This window comes from Eulemur rufifrons, chromosome 7 (assembly GCF_041146395.1).
Source record: "Eulemur rufifrons isolate Redbay chromosome 7, OSU_ERuf_1, whole genome shotgun sequence".
In the NCBI taxonomy this organism is placed as follows: Eukaryota; Metazoa; Chordata; class Mammalia; order Primates; family Lemuridae; genus Eulemur; species Eulemur rufifrons.
Genome location: NC_090989.1, coordinates 286,569,517 through 286,593,575, shown reverse-complemented (window position 1 = coordinate 286,593,575; position 24,059 = coordinate 286,569,517). Strand labels below are relative to the sequence as shown.

At 58.9% G+C, this 24,059-nt stretch overlaps 1 protein-coding gene across 2 annotated transcripts in view; it reads right to left on the bottom strand.

Annotated features, from left to right (window-relative positions):
• The window catches only part of CACNA1B (calcium voltage-gated channel subunit alpha1 B), a 187,868-nt gene that overhangs the window by 35,537 nt on the left and 128,272 nt on the right, over nt 1–24,059 (bottom strand). For both annotated transcript variants that reach the window (XM_069477199.1, XM_069477200.1), the window contains exons 26-35: nt 21,617–21,713; nt 19,683–19,843; nt 16,334–16,471; nt 15,964–16,165; nt 15,528–15,692; nt 15,083–15,193; nt 14,553–14,636; nt 5,134–5,139; nt 1,584–1,700; nt 1,185–1,250 (exon numbers count right to left, since the gene is read on the bottom strand). In XM_069477199.1, coding sequence (XP_069333300.1) covers nt 1,185–1,250; nt 1,584–1,700; nt 5,134–5,139; nt 14,553–14,636; nt 15,083–15,193; nt 15,528–15,692; nt 15,964–16,165; nt 16,334–16,471; nt 19,683–19,843; nt 21,617–21,713 — 1,147 coding nt within the window. The remainder of the gene's footprint in view (nt 1–1,184; nt 1,251–1,583; nt 1,701–5,133; nt 5,140–14,552; nt 14,637–15,082; nt 15,194–15,527; nt 15,693–15,963; nt 16,166–16,333; nt 16,472–19,682; nt 19,844–21,616; nt 21,714–24,059) is intronic.

Below are 24,059 nucleotides of genomic sequence, written 5' to 3'. Positions count from 1 at the left end.
TCAGTGATTCCAAAGCAGTAATCATGCTGGTCACAGCTCTGATAGGTCACGGAAAATTTCTTTTGAAACTTCTGTGCAAATCCATTTTAATTGATTTTTTTCAGCATGAGAAATAGAAATGGGTGAATAACTGCACTTAGCCTAAAACTCATGACCTGCCTCACTTCCACAAAGGCCAGCAACACACATGCTCTCACAAAGCACAGACTGAAGCAGGAAAAAATACGTCTTTAAAATAGCATCACATCTCAGCAAACTGTAAAACAAGAGAACTCTTCAATCCCTGAAACAGAGTTACAAAGACAGTTTTCTGCTAACTTTGAGACACTGGCCCCACCCCACCATCTACAAATTACCATTTGGGGCCATCTCCCACCCTTCGTGTCGGAAAGTGGGCAGAGGCCAAGGATTTAACTGGGACGCTGCTTGACGCCGTTTCAATGTTTTTTTCCCAAATACCTGACAAAGTGCTCTTTGGCAGAATCAAGAAACTCTAAATTATGCAAGCTCAATTTGTTGAGCACAAAGATACAACGGGCCCTGCCCACACTCTCAGGCAGTTTTCCTCAGCGGCATGCGACCTCCCGTCCAGGGTCGGGGCGTCCTTCAGAAACGCCACAGGCTGACGGTGACCAGCCACCACTCTGCAGGCTGCGGCATGAAGCAGATGTGCTCAAACACCCACCACCATGTGGGCCGGCACCCAGCCTGGCACCCAGCCCAGCGTGGCCCCGGCACTCGGCCCAGCACCCAGCCCGGCACCCGGCCCAGCGTGGCCCCAGCACCAGGCCCAGCACCCGGCCCAGCGTGGCCCCAGCACCCGGCCCAGCGTGGCCCCAGCACCCGGCCCAGCACCCGGCCCAGAGTGGCCCCAGCACCCGGCCCAGCACCCAGCCCAGCGTGGCCCCAGCACCCGGCCCAGCGTGGCCCCAGCACCCAGCCCGGCACCCGGCCCAGCGTGGCCCAAGCACCTGGCCCAGCATGGCCCCGGTACCCAGCCCAGCACCCAGCCCAGCACCCCGCCCAGCCTCATCTTTCTGAGAATGAAGTCAGCTCACTAATGCTGACAACAGTGTCTTCCTCGTAGTTAAGGTCCACTACGTGTGACAGCCATGACCCAGGCCCTCCTGGCCCGGTGGACAGGAGCCCCGTGTCCACCCTCCGGCCCGCTGGGGAGCACCCACCTGCATCCCGATGATGGCGTAGATGAAGAAGAGCATGGCGATGAGCAGACACACGTAGGGCAAGGCCTGCGGAGACCCGGACACGTCAGCCCCTGGGCCACACAGACCTCAGCGGACCCAGCTCCACCCACTGACCACCAAGCGACCGCCCCAGTTTCCCCACCTGCAAATTGGGATCATGAAACCCACCTCAGGGTTCCCGTGAGCATTAGCAAGGGAACCTACGGGTAACTTCGAGTGTCCTTCTGGACCGCGACAGGACAGCAGGCGCCCACGAGACGGGCACACCCTGCTCCCTCCCAGCCACCCACAGCAGGTGCGCCCTGGAGGGGGCGGGGGCAGGGAGAGGAAGAGGAGGGAAAGCCCCAAGGGCGCCACCCCCCACCTGCCCCGCCTCACCTTGAAGGACTGGACGAAGGTCCACAGCAGGATGCGGATGGTGTAGCCCTGGCGGAGCAGCTTGATGAGCCGCGCAGCGCGGAAGAGGCGGAGAAAGCTGAGGTTGATGAAGTTGTTCTGCAGGGAAGGAGGGTTGCTCTCTGACCGCAGGAAATCACCCCAGGCAAGCTGCTCCCACCCCAAAACCTCCTCCCAAGCCCCCGTGGCCCTGAAGAGAAAGTGGTTAAAAAGAGCTTGAAAGAAAAAGCCTCTGTTCCACAGTCTGAGCAGCAATCGGCCACCAGAAAACCTTCCCGAAGTAAAGCTTGACCTTGCAGGTCACGTCTCATGCAGCAAATCAGAGAAAACCCCCTCTGCTCTAAGGCCCTCCCCACCACAGCAGTGAGGGGCGGAGAGGAGAGTTCTCCCGGCAGCTCCCTGCTGCCAGGCGGAGCTGGGAGGAGGCCACTCGTGGCTGGGCCTCCCACAGAGACCCCCGCAGGACACAGCCGAGCTGTGCAGGTGCTGGGCAGCCCTGCGGGGACCCCCGCCCAGGCCTGGCGGTCACACCTCTCCCTTCCCGGCTCGCCAGCGAAGCCCCTGACTGCCTGTGGCCCCAGCCGGGACCCAGCGGAGGGGCAAACACTCCCTCCAGGGCTGCCCCAGGTGTTCGCAGACAGGTCTGGGAAGGTGCGGATGTGGGTGTTCCGCGGCGCCTGCCACAGACACCTCTGCAGCCTCAGTCCGCAGGTCTCTGCTCGGGGAGCCAGGACACCTCGCGCAGCCCCTCGAGCACAAACGCTCCTGCACACCCAGACTCCACACACTGCCTGGGAGTGAGGCTGCCGCCACGGACCACGGGCACACCCGCCCTCGGAGGCACGGCTGCGGGCGTGTCTGTGGACCAGGCGGCCCTCCGACCTCTGTCTACTTAGGGACCAGGAGCCCACAGTGTGACAGCAGCTCCTGCCATTTCGGTACTTTCAAATGTGCAAGCAGCTCAGGCTCAGACACACTTACGTTGTCAGATTCGGCCACCAGACAGAGAGAGAAGAGAACACAGACGTGGAATGAGACAGCAGGAGGGCGTGTGCAAGCTCGGGGCGGTGGGAGCCTGGGCAGAGGGGACGTCCGACTCCCTGGGGCCACCGTCTCGCCCAGAATGCAGGAGGGTGGGCCTCACTCTGACTTCCAGGGACAGTGGCCGACCCGCTGAGGGGACACCCCTGCCTCGTCTGCGTCCCGCTCTCAGGGCAGGTTTCTTTGGCCCCCACCAGGGTGGCCAGACTCTGGACTCTGCAGGGACGGGCTCTCAGGCAGGACGCTGGAGCCGTGGGAGCAGAACCGCTGGGAGCCACACCTGGAGGGGTCGGTGGGCACGAGGAGGGCCGACCGTGGTCCGAATCAGGAAAACGGCAGACGCAGACCCTCAGGCTGCGACCCCAAAGGCTACGCAGGAATGTCTGCGCCCCTAACCCGGTGTGCCAGGAAAGGGAAGCTCAGTGGTGGACAACGTGCCAAGGACGACCCACTCACCACTCTGGGCGTGGCGGACCCACAGCCGAGCGTGGGCACAGGGTGGGAGAGGACGCTGCCTCCGTCTCAGGACGTCCTCACACCAGGCAGCAAGCCAGAGCTGGGGGCTGGGGGCTCCCCTTCGAAACCACCGCCCAGCGGGTCTGGAGGGGCAGGGACTGGACACACGGCACCTGCCCAGCTCCGAGCCAGGTACACTCAGGGGGAGCAAAGTGCCCAGAGGAGAAAGCAGGGCCGGAAGGCAACAGGGCAGGCGAAGAGGCGAGTGCAGAGTGAGTTCACCCAGACTGCCTGGCGCAGGAGAGCTGAACCGGGACACAGCCACTCCCTGCTCTGAGACCCAGGCTCCCCCACCCCTGGCTTCTCTCTGGGGCTCCGGTGGGCACTCAGGAGGGGGCGGGGGTAGCGACAGACAGGCGGCCCTACAGAGCTGTGAAGACAGATGGTGACGACAGCCAGAGATGCCCAAGCACAGCGCGGCGGCAGGCACCATGCCAAGCACATGCAGGTCAGCAGGGGTAGCCGACACACGCCGGCCAGCTGCGGCTGGGCATCGGCACTGTCACCTCTGACCTCGGCCACTCCTGGAGGTGGACACGGCCCGGCCCGGCCTCCCAGAGTCCGTGGTTTCTGTGGTACCAGGGGCAGCCACCCCACTTCAAGGCCAGGCCCTTCCTTGCTGCCACCTGAGTCAGGAAAGCTCTGGAGCATCCCAAAGCTGCGTCATCGTCCCCCTCAGTGTGGCTGTTGACTCTCGGGGGGCACAAGGGTCCCTAACCTGCTCCTCAGCTTTCTCATCCACGAAATAGAGACGTTAGGGACACCCACACCCAGGTGGCGAGGACAATGGACAAGGTACCCAGATGCCCCCAGACCCTGCATCCAAGCCCACCTCAGCCTCCGCCAGACCCACAAGAGAGCGAGGGCTTGTCTTGGGTGCCAGCTGAGCCGTGGCCCGGACCACGGCCGCCGGCCACGCACGGAGCTGGTGGGGACAAAGTCCAGGCTCTGTGAACACGCTGCTCTCTGCTCTTTCCCTCTAATGGGGGCTGGTGACTAAGGAAAGTGTGCACAAACACTCGCGTGACGTCTAGGTGGCCGCATGTGCTGAGAGACAGGACGGGCAGCCGAGGCGGGGACGGGCTCTCCCACAGCCGGCTGTGCAGAGGCCTGGCTGGCGTCCCCGGGCACTGCTGCGGGGTCGAACGGCTCTCTCTCAAAACTCAACCTCCTCGGCTCCAGGTGTGAGGCCCTGTGTCACAGACATCCCCTTTCAGCTAAAGGAATCTCAAATATCTGCTACTTTAGATAAATTTCCACAGTCTCAGCCGAGGTGGAGGCTGCTGCCAAGCACCCCTGCTCCTTCTGCAACTTCCCAGACCTGGAAGGAGGCCCCGGGGCACCCGCACTGGGCGCCTGATGCAAGTCCACGGTGCGAGGACGGGGAGGCCCTGCGCTCTGCCGCTTCCCGGGGCGCAGCCCTTCCTTCCACTCAGGCCCTGCAGGACCCTTCTGAAGCACCAAGACAAAATCTCTACACCCTCCCGAGCCTGGGCTGCAGGCCTGGCCCCTGAGGACGGGTCTGTCCAGGACGGATGCTACCGGGCAGCGCACAGACCCCACCCAGGGAAGCCGAACTGTCCTCGCCTGCTGGCGTGAGGTGGGCAGCAAGAGGGGGATGGCGGGCCCCAGAAACCACGGCTCACAGGCATCGGGCCCAAACTCACTTCCTGCAAAACCCCCCAAGTCTGGGCCAGTCCCACAGGCACCTACCCAGCACCCACTCCAGACACCCTGACCTCCCGCCTTGGCCAGGTCCCAGGGTCCGACAGCTCCTGGGAGGGCCCCCCGAGGCCCCCGCGGACCCCTGGAGCTGGGGCGACCGCACAGGAGGCCAGAGGTGAGGGGTGCCGCTGAATCCAACCGCACACCTCAGAGGGCAGGGGTCAAGGGGTCACAGTCCCCGGGAACAGGGCAGGGAGCAGAGCAAGCACAGCGAGGGGCTTTAAGAACTGTTTAAAGTCACGAAACCAACCGTTTCCTATATGTGATGTTTTCATGGATGGACATTTGCGTGTTATTTACAGATTGGGGTGGTTTGAGCAGCAGGCGCACAACATACAGACGGAGACATGGGTTTCGCATTGTATGTTGGTTGGATGGCGTGAGTCAGCAGGTAGGTGAAGGTAAATCAAGAACAAAAACAGAAAACAAAAGAGAAAATGAGTCATCAACACAAGCAAAAACTCAAACTCTGAATACTTAACTAGAAAATTTTAGGATTTTGGCAAACTGCATATTTTTCTTAAAACGTATCAAATCAAAACACGTTTTGAAATCTGTAGGTTATGCAGACAGGGCGGCATTCGTTTGCATTCTTGTTGTAATGCAAATCCAGAGATGACTCACAGACACTTATTTTCTTATTTCCAGGCAAAGAAATCAATGTCAGTTTCATGCGTGCGGAGCCTTCTCTCGGGGTGCCCTTGCTAAGACTCTGTTTTGATTCTTAAGTTGGGGATGGGAACTGACACTCATATTTTTGCCTAAGGAAAAAAGTGCATTCACAAAGTAAACGTATGAAGTGGCTCCAAATGAAACGCAAACAAACAAACAAACAAACGACCACCGATCTGCACGATGGCTTCCCTTGGTCCCTTGGTCCGTTCTCCTCCAGGCAGAACAGGAAGAGGACTCCAGCTCCAAGAGCAAGGGGAAAGGGGGAATGGCTAAGCTCTCGAACCAGCAGCTTCTCCGTCCCGCCACCCCTGCTGGGCATCGGGGGCTGACAGTGGCTGCCACGGAGGGAGGCATGACACAGCCACAGGCAGCCCCGGCCCCATCCCCCGCTGGGGGACCGACGCTGGGTCACTTCAGCTGCCGCTGTGCAGGAGGCTCCGTCCTCCGCGGGGCCTCTGGGGCTGGGCATCTGCTCCCCCCACGCCCCTGACATGAGCCGGGCACCCCGCCCGCAGCCTCCTCTTGACGCCCTCTCCGCGTCCGGAGCCTGGGCCCCTCCCTTGGAAAGGGGGTGCACACGTGCAGGGCCCCCTGGAGCTGTGTCCTTGCGGGGGGAGCTCAACATTGGGGTCACTTTATCTGGGTGAGTAAAGATTTGTTTCCAAGGAGGCAGCCCCGGGAATCAGAAACGCAACCGCAGAGCGCTGGGCCACACGGGCACAGCGGAGGGGCAGCCACCGGGAAGTTCCACGCCACTAAGGGCTGGCAGAACAAAACAATCTCAGTTTTTATGTTTAAATGGCAGGTTTTGGCTTTCTTGCCTGGATTACTCATATCGTTAACTTTTTTCTTTTTTTTAAACTGAGACTGGGTCTCGCTCTTGCTGGGCTGGAGTGCAGTGGCGTCATCGTAGCTCACTGCAGCCTCCACCTCCTGGGAACAAGTGAAATCATTCACTTTGTAAAACCATAAAACATATCACATCAATAAAAGAATATAAATGTTTTGACAAAAACTAAATATCCATACATTCATCACCCTGCTTAAAAAGCAGGACGTCACCGTCACTTTTGAAGCCCCTCCTGAGGATGTCTCCCCACTGTTTCTTGTTAACGATCACTTGTCTTTTAGTTTTACCATAAACTCTCAAAACGCATTATGTGTTTGCCCGTTCTTAACCTGTGATGGGGTCAGACTACGTAGGTTTCTTTGACTTGTGCAAACTTATGCTCTGACAGTGAGCGGGTCTGGAGCAGCATCTACGCTGACGTCGTCGGAAAGGAGGGCACACGTGCGGACACCCCCAGAGCCGTGTCCCTGCCATGGGGAGCTCAGTGCCGTGTCGTGTATGCCCTTTCACCGCATCAATACACCCACAGCGGGCACGTCCCACTGCTAGCGGGCACTTGGCCACCAGGGACGCTGCTGCCATAAACGTCTGCGTGAAAATGCATCCGGGGTCTTCCATGAGGACACCCCCGGGACCTGCACCTCCAGGCCCCCTTCTGCCGACTCCACTTAGCCCTCCGTCCCCGAGTGGTGGCGAATCCGGGAGCAGCACGTGTCCCTCCCCAGCCTCACCCAGGCTCACGGACCTGACCTCTCTCCTGTGCTCATCGCCCCCAACCCGACGTCCCTGGCCCGGGCCTCTCCTCCAGCTCCAGGCCACCTGTCCGACTGCCTGTCCTGCGGTTCGTCTGCGAAGTCTAACGGGCCATGCAGACGTCACATGTCACATGGCTTCCTGACCTTCCCCAGCAAACCTGCCCCACTGTGCTCTGCCCCGTTTGCGTCCGTGGTGGTCCACGTGCCCATTCTTTCTTTCCTAATCCTGACATATTGTGTTTATCTTGTCTCAGCTCAGGAAGTACTCACTGACTGCCCACCAGCGTCCGACAGGCACTGTCCTAAGCTCTGGGAATACAGCAGGAAACAAAACAGACAAAACCTCTGCCCTCGTGAAGCAAAATTCTATTTCTTGAACTAGCTAGGCCCCGAAGTTCAATGCTGAAAATGAGTACTGTTAAGAAGAATCATTGTCTTTTGCTAATTTTAAAGGGAATTCTTTCTAAATTGTACCATGATATATGATGCTTGCATAAGATTTGTTTTGTAGATACTCTTTATCAAGTTAGTAATTCCTAGGTTACTAGTGACTTTCATCATGAATAAAATTCGAATTTTATCGAATGTCTTCCCTGCATCCATGAGGTGATCGCATCAATAGTCTCCTTTATTCTGTTAACGTAAATTACAGTAATAGATTTTCTGATGTTGAATCTTGCATTCCTGGAATAAACCTTATATTTTCTGTGCACTGTTGGACTTGATTTGCTTATAGATTGTTCACGGTTTTGCATCACTCATTAATGAGTGTGGATTATGATCTTCCTTTCTCATATTCTTTTTAAAAGTTTCAGTGCCAAGATTATACCAGTCTAATTAGAGAATGTTCATTCTTTTTTATTCTCCGGAAGAATTTAAGTTTGGAATGATCTTTCCTTGTATTTTAGGTAGAAAACTAATGTACAAGACCAGTAGAATCTGGTGTTTTCTTTGTGGGAATATCGTTTATTGACTCAACTTCTTTAGTGCATTTTCCCCCCACAGAGACAAGGTCTCGCTCTGTCGCCCAGGCTGGAGCGCAGTGGGGTGGTGATAGCTCACTACAGCCTCAAACGCCTGGGCTTAACGATTCTCCATCTCAGCCTCCCGGGTATCTGGGATTATAGGCCCACACACCACCACACATAGCTAATTGTTTTAAAAAAATTTTTTGTAGAGATGGGCTCTTGCTATGTTGCCCAAGCTGGTCTCGAACCCCTGAGCTCAAGTGATCCTCCCACCTCCGCTTCCCAAAGTGCCAGGATTACAGGCGTGAGCCACCACACCTGGCCCTTTCGTGCTTTAATAAGAACTACTGAGGGTTTTTATCTCTTCTGTCAGATTTGGTCTTTCATATTTTTCTAATAATTTATCCATTCACCTATGTTTCCCAATGTCTTGGCATAAGCTGTTCAAAACATGCTGCCAGTTCTTAATCTCTTCTGTGTCTTTCCCGTGCCTTACAATGTTTATTTGGACTTTTTCCCCCTTTGATTAATCTGGCCAGAGGTGTGTCAATTTTTAAGTCTTTAAAGAAACAAGTTTAGACTTTATCAATTCTCCCGTGTCTCTGTTTTTACTTTTCATAATTTCTACTCTTCTGTTTTCTTCTTGTCATTGAACTTATTCTAATGTTCTTTTTCTATCTTAAGTTAGATGCTTAATGCATTCATTTTCACACTTTGTCCTTTTTCTACTCTAAGTAGTTAAGGCTGTAAATTTCTTTCCAGATACTGATTTAGCTGCATCCCATGAGTTTCAATGCACAGTATTTCCATTATTTTTCAGTTGGATGTATTTTCTAATTTCCATTATTTCATTTTTTTCCCATGACTTATTCAGAAGTTTCTTTCCTCAAAAGTATAGAAAGCACCAGCAGTGTTCCAGCCACATCCCCTCTGACCTCTGCACACGCTTTCACCACAGCACGTGTCTCCTGCTACGGAGACCCCTGCAGGCTGCGGGGACCCCGCGGGCTGTGGGGGTGTGCACGGCTCTCCTGTGGCACCCACGCTGCCCCCAGACCCCCCTGCAGGACGGAGCCAAACGACGCCCCCTTCCTTACCCAGCTGCCTCCTCACCAGAGTTCCTGCAAACTCTTCCTGACAAATCACACTTGGATCACGGATGCTGGTCCTAAGACAGCCGGCACCAGAGCGGGCTCCTTGGACGCTGACCCTCAGGACGGGGCCTGGGGGTGGCTCACTGGCCAGACTCTCCTCTGTGGGGGCAAGTGGGGTGACAGGAATTCGCCGCACACTGTAGCATTAAAACTACCGATTCCCTTATCTTAGTGACTCTCTGTGGGGCTAGACAGGGGTGCCACGGTGACACTGCACAACATCACTGACACGCACAGGATACAGGGACGGCCATCGTAGGACTGTGGAGCTAGTGGGCCCTGGCTAGGTGTCACCAATTGCTCTGAAAAAACAAATGGTAAGTGCAAACTGGCAGTTGGCAGCTCCAGCGCAGCACGGATGGGTGCGTGTTGAGGACGGTGCTGAAGGAGCCGCTGGGACTCGCGGGCAGGCGCAGGGCTACAGAGGGTCAGCAAGCCTCTCTCACTGGGGGGTCAGCACCCTGAGGCAGAAGGAGGCGGGGCCCAGGAGGGACCCCAAACACGGAACTCGGAGCTCCCCATCCCTCCGAACCGCCTGGGCCCTCGGGAGGGTCTCACTGTGGCCTGAACGGCTGCGCCAGTCTTGGCCCACCGGGTGCCTGCAGGAGGGCACCTGCCCTCGAGCCCACCCCAGCGCCCTCCTGGCCACCGGACCAGCAGCCGGGTCTCCACGTGGCCTGACTGGGGAAGCAGCAGCTCTGCTGAGTGAGAAAAACGGTCTCTCAGCAAAGGGGCTGCTGGCTGTGACGAGGACCCCGGCAGCAACAAGGCGGCTGAGCCCGGGCGTGTGCCGGGAGGGGCCGGGCGAGGCGGGGGGATGCAGGCTGGATAAAGGAGAACTCTTTACATCGGGAACGTTCTCCCACGACTCAGGATTCCACGCCCCGGCAAGGGCACCTGGACCAGTCCCGCCACTGGGATGGTGGCTCCCAGAGCTTTGAAAGAACCACGGCCCACATCCGATGAGGTGGGGGTGCCAGAGACTGCCTGGCACACGTGGAGTTCGGGTCAAAAGACTCAAGAGGGCAAACACGCTAGAAAGGAGAAAGGATCCTCACGTGAGATCCCGTCCCCACCAGCCACGGGGTCCCTCAGCAAGGACGCTGCCACGTACACCCACGCGGACGCACGAGTGTGAGTCTGACGCTGGCCACCACGATAGACAAGCACGACCCCTTGCCCGGCTTCTCAACCAGACTCAGTTTTCAGACCCAGAGAACAGGCCTTGAAGAGACGCTGGGCCCCGTTGCAGAAGGATCTTGCAACCGAGAGGGAGTCCACACAGCAGTCACTTTCCCTGTTCCTCCCCAAAGAGACCGAATTCATCTGACAAACCGTACACCAGAGAAGGAAGAATCCCTGGATATTCCGAAGGCTGCCGGATACAAGGTCCAAGCTAGCCCTGACGCCAGGGCCTCACGTGCCATCATGGCCCGTGTTAGAGTGACGCATACGGAGGCCGGGTCACGACGAATCCCTGGTCTAGGCCCACCTCTCAGGGGCTCCAGGGTGCCCACAGACACAGCTGGTGTTCATCTGCCGAGTCCCAGGGATTTATTCAGGGACAGATGCGCTCAGCAACTAGCAGAACACGCCACACTGTCTCCGCGACGTGTGGGTTAAAGGACGCAATGACAGGAAAGACCACGTCCTGTCAGGGAGTCCTGACACTGACACCCCCTGGCCAAAACAGTCCATCAACACCGCGTCCTGTGCAGAATGGGAGGTCAGTGCCGCGTCAAGGACCCGACGGACATGGGGTGCTGGGCCCCAGGGCACCCCATTTACTCTCCAGGATGGCCGGTGCAAGAAAACCGGACCATGACGGGTAACAGTGCACTGCCCCAAACAAGCCGAGCTTCGGAGCCTGGTGCTGCGGGAGATTTGGCATCGTGAGTACAACAGACCCTCTCAGCCTGTGGCACCTGGCGCTCAGCCCCTGACCCAGTGACCACGACCTTTCAGTGCTCACTGCTGAGGGGATCAGAAGCATTCTGCATGCAGCACAGACGTCCACGGGTCGCGCCCCGCGTCCCGACGGGCGTCCACGGTCCCACCCTGCGTCCTGACGGGTGTCCACGGGTCACGCCCTGCGTCCTGACATGTCCAGTGGGACCCAGATCACCTGGGTGTTCTCCGGAACACCACGCTGGGCTGCTGTATGGGTGGCACGTCACTTCGCTCAGATGCCCTGAGAGGTCACACGTGCTCCAGGGCACAGGTGATAAACCAGGGACTCAAGGGCCTGCACGTCAGTGAAGGTTTCGGGGTCCAGTGGTCGGGGCTGTGCCAGGACCCAGACTCACAGGTAAGAGGTGGGCCAGTGACTGCCCCTCACACTCCCACTGCTGACAGGCTTCCTTGGGTTTTGGAGACAGCATATACCACCTAGGGAATCTTGCTGTGGCTCACAAAGTTGCCAAGTTTGAGAGGTTTCAGAGCAAGCGGGGCTCCCTCGCAGACCCCTGCTGTGAGGCAGTGACCCGGCAGCCCCCACGGGGCCAGGGGTGTATGTGGGAGGTACAGACACCGTGTGAAGCCGCTAGAAGGCACCCGTGGAAAGGCCAGTGCAGACGTCGGCATTCTGGAGCTGGCCCTGCCCTCTACGGAGGACCACCACTGAGAGAGGCCACTCCCAGCTGCTGGCACCTGAGTGTCATCGGAGACATCAGTGTCTGTCACGTTGAAGCCTCTCCCCACGGTGGTGCCGTCAGACCCACCACAAACCCGGTGAGCACGGGAAGCGGCACCTCTAGGACCAAGTCCAGCAGGTGTGGGGGGCTCAGCACACAGCGGCAACCCAGTCCCTCCTGACGTGCTCCTCAGCTGTGCCAACGGCTTCCTCGGCTCGCCCCGCCGTCACCGCGTGGGGGGTCCCCTACCACTCGGAGGAAAAACCTGAACCTGGTTTGTGCGTGGCTGGCTCAGGGCGTGGGCACAGGCCTCACGCGAGCCCCGCGCAGGGACGGCCTGAGGCATTGGCGAGGTGGAGCTCTGGGCGGGGCGCCGGCCGGACACCGGGTGGAGAAACGGGCTGCCCGTGCCGAGTGCGGGCGGAGCTCTGCAGGGAGCACAGTCTGGGCAGGAGCCACACAGGGCCTTGGGAACGCACGGCGCCAGACCCCCGTGCTGCACACTAACGCCCACCCTCGAGCGGCACGGCCGCGAGGCTGGGGATGAGCCAACCCGCAGGTGCCAGCTGGGCTCTGTCCTCACAGCCCAGTGTCCACACAGCAGGCCACGAACGCAGTGGCCATGACAGCCGAGAGCCTCCCCGTAAGCCTGATCTCGCCGTGGCCACTGGTGACCCGACAGCAGGCCTCCCCAGGGTGCCGTGCCTCGAGGTGTCACCCAGCCACTTGGTGGGACTGGAACACCTTCGCCTGCAAAGGGCGGTGATCAGTCCCAAGTGGGCCCCCCGGTGTGGGTTTGCCCCTCCAGGTGCGGCACGTTGGCCTGCGCGGGTGTCCGGGCCCAGCACTGGCGACCTGCCCACAGGGGGCCGACTCCCTGCCACGCCGGCCCAGAGCCAGCCAAGGAGGGGCGCAAGCGGCTGGCGACCACAGGGTCCACTGGCACATCACAGTCACTCGGGGTGCTGGCCTGACAAGACGCTGAAAGGCACAGATAAAGTGCCAGCGTGGTGACGTGCCCCGTGGGCTCGGGGTGCCACACGTCAAGACGAACCAGTGGCCCACAGAGGGTGCTGGGAGCCCAGTCAGTAAATCGCAGGGATCCAGGAAAGGGGGGAGATTGGATGGGGCCCCCGCTCACCGTCACTCCAGAGACCCAGCGTGGACTCTGTGCTCATCTTCCCCAGAATCCAGAGTCCCTGGTTCAAAGGGGTGGAGAAAGCTTCCTCAGGGGACACTAAAGGCCATGGTGACCACTTGGTCACCTGGGGCTTCCCGCGCCGGAGACCAGCAGACAGCGCACGGAGTTCCCGCCCTGGCCGTGACGACTGTGCAGGGCCGAGCTGCCACTGCACGGGGGCACCGAGGCCTTCCTAGACACTCCCGTGACCCGTCCTGACTGTGACTGGACTGTCACAGCAGGCAGAGCTGAACAAAGGACCGGAAGCAGGGGCTTGGCGCGTGCAGGGGCAAAGGTCTGCGTCACCTCACCGGGCCGGCAGCCGGAGCAGCAAAGGACTGGCCACAGGTCATGGGCTCCCGAGAGGGGGTGGGGGGACGAGATGACGAACATCAGCTCAACCTGGACCGCCTGGACGTGGGAGCTCTGGTCTGCTCCCAGAGGCTGCGCCCAGCAGCAGCTGAAGGACGAGCGAGGTGACCCATGTGAGGCGGGAGCAGAGCTGAGTGGCACCAGGCAAAGCCCTGGGACTGCGGTGCAGTCCTGTAGTAGTGACAGCCTGGAGCTCCTCGGCCCCGGCGGCTTGGGCTGCCGCAGCCGCCGCACCTGCACCCGGCACACACCGCAGACGGAGGGGGTCTAAGGAAGGACCCCAGGCACGGCCCCCGGCCCAGCGCAGGGCAGAGGGTGCGGAGGCAAAAGCTCTGCCGCTCCTTCCCCTGCAGGGCGGCCCTGAGGTGTGGCCCCCACTGTCTCCAGCGGCCCCTGGGAGCCGACCGGAACCAGCCCTGGGGCCTTGGCTGGGAGGCAGCATTGCCGGTGCCTCCTCCGCCCCGTCCACCTCCCCCAGCCCCCGCCAGCTTTCCCGGGAGCACTGCTTGAGAAGTAACTTTTACGTGAATCCTCTTTTCAGCGTCTGTTTCTAGAGAATTCAACCTAAGACCAAACAGGTGAGATTTTCTGCTATTTATTTGCAACGTAACGCATCTACTCAAAGAATGTTGCTTTATGATTCAGATTCTTTGAAATTTGTTGAGACAAGTTTATGTCTCAGCACGGGTCAATTTTCAGATATAATCCACGTTTGGTAAGAGTATCTCCAGATACACACATACATACACGCACACCTGACATTCTAAACTACAAACTCCTACTGGTTTCCGTGCGTGCGTCTGATACCAGGCTGGGAGACACACACACATCGGACGCTCTGGGTCAACTGCTGCCAGGAGCCCTGGGGGGTCCTCAGGACACAGCCTGGAAGACCTTTGAGAACCACTTTCTCGCTCAAGAAAGGACGTTTGCGGAGACAGCACCCAGCCCCCTTTGTCCAGGGGCTCCCGGGGGGCCAGGAAGAGGCCGACACAGACGGGGCCTGGCGGTGCCCCGAGGGGACATGCTCTGGAAGGAAACCCCTGCGGGGCCCTGCCGGGGGGACAGGAAACACTACTTACCGCAATCTCTGTTACTAAAATATCAGTAATACTTCCCAACACAGTGACAAAGTCAAAGACATTCCAGGCATCTCTGAAATAGTTCTAGAGAAAAAGAAGGGCAGTTAGTGCGCGTGGCTGGCGAGGGCTTTGCTGGGCAGGAGGTGTGCGTGGTGGCCTAGTCAAGAGAGGGGTGAGGGTGACAGACTCTTAGCACAGGGCAGATAGGCCACCCCTGGTGGCCGAGCACAAGGCCAGTGACAAGCAGACACCACAGCCAGGCATGCGCACGCCTGTGGGCAGAACCAAGAGCCACGTGACCAGAGGGGACAAGCCCAGCCCCGCCTGCCTCCCAGGACCCGGGCTGGGCACAGAGCTCAGGCCGCTGCGGGTGTCGGAGCAGCCCCTTCCCAAGGGCCCCCACAGTGCCACGCGTGCTCTGGGCGTTCAGAGAATTCGCAGCGCCCACTGGGAGCCCCCAAGGGTGGCCCTACAGAGAGGAAGCCAGAACGCAGGCCACCGAAGGGCAGAGAGGGGACCGAGGCACGTACCAGCACCCCAAAGGCGATGATCTTCAGCACACACTCCATGGAGAACATGGACGTGAACACGATGTTGAGGCACTTCAGCATCAGCTCGTACTCGTAGGGGGCGTCATAGAACTGCCGGGGAACAGTGCTGTTGGCCACGGGCTCGGCAGCCCTGAGACTCCTGCCTGGGATCACTACACACCCCTGTGCTAGCACGGGGGGCAGACAGAGCTCCACGCCTGCCAGGCCTGAGACACCCCTCCCCGCTGTCCCCCTGCGTCCTCCCAGAACCTTCTCACTGTCCTGACCCCTGGGCGACAGCGGGCAGCAGAACCCCACGGGCACCCTGCGCTGGCCAGGACGCAAGGCACCGCAGGGCGGGCAGGAAGCAGGCTGCCTCTTCACCCCACCTCAGAGTCAGCTCACGCCCCCCGCCAGGTGCAGGCCCGAGCCGGGCCCCACGCACCTTCATCATCAGCACCGCCGTGTTCAGGGCTATCATGGCCATGATGAAGTACTCAAAGGGCGGGGAGACCACGAAAGTCCACGTCTTATACTGGAACGACTGCTGGTTTTGGGGCATGTACCGCGTCAGGGGTTTGGCGCTGATGGCAAAGTCAATGCAAGCCCTCTGCAGGAGGGGGAAGGAAGCACCAAGAGGTCCGAGGGGGCACAGCACACCTGGCTCACCTGGGCCTCACGGGAGCCTGACGGGAGGTAGACCGAGGCAGGGCAGGCCTCTCCGAGCTGGTCCGACCGACAGAATGTGGGCTCTGTGTGCGTGAGGAGGGAGGGCCAGGGCCTGCGCGCAGACAGCGGCGGCCAAACCCGACCCCGTGGCGAGCGCCCCACACGCAAAGTCCTGCCCACACCGTTCCTGAGAGCCCGCAGGGGCCACCTACCTCGTTCTTCTCCAGGCTGCACTCGGACATCACCTTGTCCCCTTGCTCCTGGAACGTGATGATGATCAAGGCCACGAAGATGTTGACAAAGAAGAAAGGGAAGACCACGAAGTAGACCACGTAGAAGATGGACAGCTCCATGCGGTACCCAGGGCTCGGGCCCTGCTCCTCGTAGGTGGCGTCCACGGAGTGCTTCAGCACCCTGGGCGGGAGCAGAGCAACACGAGCCTCAGGGCAGCCCCGGGGAGACGGCCCTGGGCAGTGCAGGGCCAGTATTACCAATGAGCCCGGGTGGGGAAGGAGGCTCAGGGCTCCCGCCTCGGCCGCCCCGTCCAGCCTGACCGGCCCCCCGCGCCAGGGCAGCACTCACATGGGCCACCCTTCGCCCGTGGACACCGTGAACAGCGTCAGCAGGGCCCAGAGCACGTTGTCGTAGTGGAAGTCGTATTTCTTCCACTGCCGCGGCTGGGCTTCCACTTCGTCCTTCTCGTAATCCAGGTACTGGCCCCTGGGGGTGGGGGGGCACAGGGGAGGTCAGAGGTTAAAGACGAAGGACCCAAATAAAACCCACGTCTGTGGCCAACGGGTTTTTGAAAAGGGTGCTGAGACCACGCTGTGGGGAAAAAACAATCTCTTCAACACATGGTGATAGGACAACCGATATCCGCGTGCAAAAGAGCAAATGTGGACTCCTGCCCCACCCCACATACAAAAATTAACTCAAAATGGATTAAAGACCTACATGTAGCAGCTAAAACTATGAAACTCTTGGAAGAAATCATATGGACAACTCTTCATGACCTCGTATTTGGAGGGATTCTTAGCTATGACACCAAAATCATGAGCAAAAGAAAAAAACAGAAAAATTAGGCTTCATCAAAATTTACAGCATTGGTGCTTCAGAGGACACCGTCGAGAAAATGAAAAGACAATCCACAGAATCACGGAAAATATTTGCTAATTATCTGTCTGATAAGAGATTTGTATCTAGACTATATGAAAAACGATTACAGGCCTGGCGCGGTGGCTCACGCCTGTAATCCTAGCACTCTGGGAGGCCGAGGTGGGCGGATCGTTTGAGCTCAGGAGTTCGAGACCAGCCTGAGCAAGAGCGAGACCCCATCTCTACTAAAAATAGAAAGAAATTATATGGACAGCTAAAAACATATATAGAAAAAATTAGCCGGGCATGGTGGTGCATGCCTGTAGTCCCAGCTACTCGGGAGGCTGAGACAGGAGGATTGCTTGAGCCCAGGAGTTTGAGGTTGCTGTGAGCTAGGCTGACGCCATGGCACTCTAGCCCGGGCAACAGAGTGAGACTCTGTCTCAAAAAAAAAAAAAAAAAAAAAAAGAAAAACGATTACATTTAATAATAAAAAGACAACCCAGTTGGAAAACAGGTAAAGGATTTGAAGAGACATCTCTCCAGAGAAGACCACAAACTGCTGCTGAGCACGTGGAGAGATGCTGGGCACCATCAATCATCGGGGAGAACAAATTGGACCCACGATGAGGGGCCACGTCACACCAGGATGGCTGTCATTTCAAAAAACAAACAAAAATGAAAAAACTGGAAAATAACAGATATCGACAAGAACATAGAAAATTCAGAGCCCTTATACATTGCTGGTAGGAACATAAAGTCTGGCTTCTCCTCAAACAGTTAAACACAGTTACCAAATCACCCATCAATTCCACTTCCAGATGTACACCCAAGACAAATGGAAACACAGGTCCACACAAAGACCGCACACAAATGTCTACAGTGGCGTTACTCATAATAAGCAGAAAACAGAGACAACCCCAATGTCCATCAACACGGGAATGAGTAAGTACAGAGTGGCACGTCACAGGGTGGACGCTCAGCCATGAGCAGGAACGAAGCACCGAACATGCCGCAACACGGGGAACCTAAACATGTTCAGTAAAAGAAGCCAGTTACAAAAGACCACGTATTGTATAATTCCATTTTTTTAAATGTCCAGACATGGAAATTTACCGATATAAAAAATAGATCAGCTGTTGCTTAGGCGTGGGGATGGGGACACGGGAGGTGACAGCTAAAAGACACAGGTTTATTTTTGTTTTTTTGAGGTGATGAAAATGTTCTGAAATTGACTGCAGGGATGACTGCATGGATCTGTGAATGCACTAAAACCTAGGAACGACACACATTAAATGGATGGTTGTGAACAAATTACGTGGCATGTGAATTATATCTCAATAAAGCTGTTAAAAAAAAAAAAAAAGCCAGGAGCCCACTGCAGTGGGGAAAAAAGGATCTTCTCAAATAAATGATGCCAGGTCAATTGTATATCCATCTCCAGGAAACTTATTTTTAGTCCTGCCTCCCGTAACACGTGACTAGCAGCTCCAGAGAGATTGCAGATCTTAATGTGAAAGGCAAAAATAAAACTTTTAGAAGAAAACATGAACAAAGTCCTTGACCTTGGGTAGATTTCTTAAACAAGATGCAAAGAGTACTCACTATAAAAGAATTTTAAAAAGCAAGTGGGACTATACTAAAATCTATAGTTTTCTTCCCTGACGGACACCACTGAGGGGCAGAGCGCCCCCTCCACACGGAGGCCGCGGACCGCGGAGGCTTCGCTTCCCGTCTGGAGCGTCAACCGCACAGACGCGCAGGCCCCGGGCACGACAGGCACAGGCTGAACGGACGCTCCGGGAAGGACGTCTCCGTGGCTAATCCACGCGGCTAGGAAAAGAGGCCCAGCCTCACTGGTCACCACACAAGCGCAATCAAACCACAGGGAAAGGCCAAAAAACAACACGGAAAACACCAAGTATCGGTGCAGGTGTGGAGGGACTATCGCTGTCATCACGCTGGCGACAGTGTCACCTTCCACAACGTCTGGCAGCATCTGCCACAGCTGGACATAAGGCACAGTCCGGGACCCGCAAGTCACTCCTGGAAGTCTGGGAGATGAGCGCACTGCTCACCAGCAGACGCGTGCGCAGGGCGCATGCGCATTGCTCACCAGCAGATGCGTGCACACAGTGCATGCGCACTGCTCACCGCAGACACGTGCGCACGGCGCAGCCCAGAGGCCCTGCTCACGACGGCCCCCGGCCGAAACAACCCACGTGCCCATCAGTCACACAGTGGCAAGTGAACCGCGGGATGTGCACACAGGAAACTGCCACATAACCAGAGACATCGGGGCCACCACCGCGCAGGCAAGAAGAAGCTGCCAGCGCCGCCTTGCTCGGGGTCCACACCGGCCGCTGCCGCTACTCCGGCGGCTCCAGGGGCTCCCTTCTGCCCGCTCCGGAGGCAGGGCGGCCCCGGAGGATCTGAGGCCTCAGAAGTGGCTCCAGCTGCTGGGCAGCCAGTCCTCCTGCCCGGGGCCCAGCCTGGACCTCCAGGGATGAGAGAGCCGGGTGACACCCCGTGGCCGCGGTGAGCTCCGGGATGTGCGCGGGCCGGGAGATGGTTTCCCTCAGAACGCGGTGGTCCCGACCCACTGAGGAGGCCACGGGAGCCCCTGGTGTGGCGCCAGCGACGGGGCCTCGTCCCCCCGTCTGTGGTGGCGGGGCACACCCCAGGCAGGGCCCTCCCCGGCCCTCAAGCAAGGTCCCCACTGCTTTGCAGGGGAGTCTCCCAAGCCACGTGACCAGCCCCACCTGGTCACGAGGGAACTGCAAGGGTTCTCTGTATGATGGGGTTCTGGACCCCACCCCAGCCTGCCTCGGTTTACCTGCAGTCCCTCTCCAGCTCCTTGGATTCATCAGTGCAGTAGAAAAACTTCCCTTTGAAGAGCTGCACCGCAATGACGGCGAATATGAACATGAAGAGCATGTAGACAATCAGGATGTTGAGGACGTTCTTCAGCGAGTTCACCACGCAGTCAAACACAGCCTGCAGGGAGGGGGCGGAGCCATGAGGGTGGGGCCACATGGGTGTGAGTCAAGGGATGGGCGGAGCCGCAAAGGAGGGTGGGGCCATTGGGGAGGGTGGGGCCACAGGGATGGGCGGAGCTGCAAAGGAGGGTGCGGCCATAGGGGAGGGTAGAGCCACAAGAGGTGGGGCCATGAGAAGAGGGCTGGAGCCATGTGGAAAGAGGGGTGGAGCCTTGTGGAGACAGGGGTGGAGCCATTGAGGGGTGGGGCCTTGTGGAGACAGGGGTGGAGCCATTGAGGGGTGGAGCCTTGTGGAGACAGGGGTGGGGCCATTGAGGGGTGGGGCCTTGTGGAGACAGGGGTGGAGCCATTGAGGGGTGGAGCCATGAGGGGTGGGGCCTTGTGGAGACAGGAGTGAAGCCATTGAGGGGTGGTGCCATGAGGGGAGGGGTGGGGCCATGGGGAAGGGGTGGAGCCATGAGGGGAGGGGCATGGGAGAGGCCAGGAGCAGAAAGGCTATGGAGCAGACCAGAGAGGACCAGGCGGGGCAGGGCATCTACAGACTCAGAACCTCGGGACCACTGAGGCCCAGATGCCCCTGGGCATTCGAGACCCCTGCAAGGCCCTCAGGGCCCTGACCGTGGCGGGGCTCTGCTGCCAGCTGCCCCGACACGGAGCCCGGTTGATGCTCTCTCTGGCAAGGGAGCCATTCTGGCCTTGAAGGAGTGGGCGGGCGGTGCTAGGACGAGCTGGGGGCGCCTAAGAGACCTGGTCTCCTAGGTCAGCATCAGGCCACAGAAACGGGACAGCCGGGAGCCCAGGCGGGGCTGGCGCAGAGGGGCCCTGCAGTAGGTCACGCTTCACCCCTGCCCATCGGTGGGAAGTGATGTGGGGCTCTGGCCCAGCTCCAGGACAGGGACTTCGGATGTGACTCTGTTGTCTGCCACCACCTCCACGGGCTTTCTCCCATGTTCTTCCCCTACCTGGAAGCTCCACGTTCCCTGTGTGCCCAGTGCTACCCTCAGAACCAAGGAGACGTCTCCTAAGCTGTCCTGCTCTTGAGCTGCCTGGCAGAGCCACCGCCATCTCCCGAGACGCTGCCTGGCACAACCAGACACCCACCTGCACCATGCCCTTCCCCTCCCATACCAGGTGCACCCCACCTGGACACAGGGGGTTTCTGGATGCCTCCCCAAGCTGTCCACCAGCCCAACCCTTCACACCCAGGGTCTAAGCCAACTTTTTTCTGCAATTCCCACATTGCCTAACGCCCTCCATGGCTTACATTCCCAAGCTGTTAATAACAGAAACTAGTGCAGAAAATTTGGAGGATTAAATGAGTTAAAGCATATAAAGCACTTAGCACAGTGCCTGGCACACGCTCAGTAATTATTAGATTTTAGCACAACTCCAAGTGTTTGGGCTCACACTCATCCTTCATCCACCTCAGCTGTGCCCATCGTCCTACCCTGCCTTCCCGGGGCCGCTGCCCTGCCAGCACTTCCCCTCCACGACCCTCCCCGCTCCGGGCAGCCCCTTCTGCCCTGCCCTGTGCCGTCTGGCCCCACTAGGCCAAGGAAGAGGAGTCACACAGGAGACTGCTGGGAACACGGTCTACTGGGCAGGGGGCTTACAGCTGAGGGAGCCCATCCCCCTCATGCAGGTATGTGATTTGGGAAGACATGTGCACGCACGCACATGTATGCACACACTCATGTGCCGTGCACACACATGTGCACACGTGTGCACACATGCACAGCACACCCTTCAAGCCTCAACTCCAGGCTCCAACCTTGAGCTTGGGCAGCCGTTTGATGGTCTTGAGGGGCCGCAGGACACGTAGGACTCTCAGGGACTTGATGGTGTTGATGTCTTTCCCTTTGGATCCTCTAGAAGGGAGAAACCACAGATGCAGACAGGCAGGAAGCGTGGGTGTGCCCAGCTCCCCGCGGCCCACCAGGGTCTGGCTCACACTCCTCTGCACGCTCTGTCTCAGGCTCCAGGGCAGAGGAGCCGGGAGCAGCGAGGCCTTGCCCTGCAGCCCCCACGGGCCCCCGTCTCCTCCCATGGGCTGCCTGGCCTGGGCCTCATCTGAGGACAGGGGCTGGGGACGGGGACGGGGACAGGGCCAGGACAGCAGCACCTGGTGTACTGGGAGAGCCGAGCTTCCAGCTGGAAGAAGCCCTTCCCTCAGACCTTCACTGACACCCGCCCCAAACCAGCCTCCAGGAATGCGGAGGACAGAGGAGCCTGCACAAGGACTGCAGATCCAGAAGTGGAAGTCTACAAGCAGGTCCTTTAGTGCTAGAACCTTCTGAAGGGCCTTTTCCCCTGCTTTTCAGTCCTGGTAGAGGGAGGTAAGGGGTCTTGTCTGGCCTCTTCCTACGTATCTAAGCCCCCCCAACACTCCCAGATGACAGACACTGACAGGAAGGAAGAAGGAGCGGAATGGACAGTAAGGAGACAAAGTCAGACAAGCACAGAGGTGACGGGAAAGGCGGACGGACAAAGAGATGAACTAAGGGTGGGGGGAGGGGAGGAAGAGCCACAGAGAGACAGAGAGCGCAAGGGACACGGCACGTCCACAGCGAGGGTGGCCAGAGAGGACATCAGGGAGAGAAGACTCCAGGCGCGAGAAGCAAGCTCAGTGGGCCCACATCAGGGCCTCCCGCAGAAAAAGCGGGAGCAGACCCGGGTAGCTGCCTCTGCCCGTCAGGGGCCCGGGAACCAGCAGGTCCTGGGGCCAGAGCTCCTGCTGACCCCACCCGCGGCCAGGCCAGCGGTGTCAAGGAGAGGCCCGTTCTCAGAAGCAAAGCCACAGCCCACTTGGCGGGGCACGGGGGCCGGAGCTGAGGGCCCAGGACTGGGTGGGCTTCCCCCACACCCGGAGCCCGAGCCCCATGTTCAGAGGGGTATGGCCTGCATGTGGGTGGTCCTGCCACCAGTGGTCTTCCCTGGGCTCCACAGAGCTCTGGGATGGACCGGGCAGAGCGAGTTGTACGGCCCAGGCCTTCTTCCTGGGGACGGGAGAGTGTGGGCACCCCAGCCCTCTGCCCCCCTAGCAGCGGCCGACACCCCAGAGTCAAATTCAACTCCCCCGAAACACCTGGCGTCTGGGTGGGAGCAGCCTCCCGACCACGCCAGCGACTCCCACCACTGCAGCCCTCCCGATCTGCCCCCTCAAACCCGCCGCCTCCGCCTGCAGGGAGCAGCAGGACAGACCGGCCCAGGGCGGGGCAGGGCAGGAGGAAAGCCACTCTGCGTCTGCAGGGAGGGGCCTTCCTCTGGGAGGCGGCCCCTGGTGTCCCCGCCGCATGGCCGGCTCAGGGCCTGCCGCCACCGTCCTCTTGCTCTGAGGCCACCGGGCTGGGTCTCACCCTTCCCCCCTCCCGCGGGGACTGTCTCTAGCAGCCCTGGCTGTGGCGTCCTCGCTCCCCAGCCCCCTGCTGACACTCTGGCAAAGTTCTCCTCTCCTTTATCATGGAAGGAGGGTCTACTAAGACGCCCCGAGGAGAAGCTGGGCATTGCAGGGGGCTTGTGTGGAGAGGAAAGAGGGGAAAGAAAGCTGCATCTCGAGAGAGGAGCCACGGGGAAGGCACCTGGGGACATCCAACATCCGGGGACCACCGCTGACAGCTGCCACCAGAGCCCTCACTGCCCTCCAGGCCGCTGTTCCCAGCCTCCAGCACTGGACGGGGACACCTCACCAAGGACTGGACATGTGCAGCCCAGCCCCTAACCCAGCCCCCAGAGGCATGACAGGGACACCGGGCCTGGGGACATGGCTCCTGGCAGCATGCAGCCCAGGTGGGGAGGTGGTGAGCAGGTGAGGCTGGTGATGGAACAGCCCGAGACGGGCGCTGGTGTGCTGTGATGGGGGGGGGAGGCATTACCCCGTGAAGCTCCTACCGAGAGTCCAGCAACAGGAAGGCAAAGAGAGCAGAGTCAGTGACGCCGCAGGACAGAGCGGAGGCCTCTGCGGGGGCAGCCCTCCCAGGGGCACAGAGAGGACGAAGCCCCCGGACCTGCCATCCACGAGGGTCTTCCTTGTCTCTGGCTCTCACCCCACAACTTCCCTTCCCTGTTGTGTCTCCCACCCCGAGTCCCACCTGAGCCCCCAATGCTCTCCACGCAGAGCCTGACATAGCCACCTCCAGCTCCGACTCAAGCAGGGCACAGTGTCATCAACGGGGGAGTCAAGGGAACAGCCTGATCCCCCAAGGGGGAAGACGGCC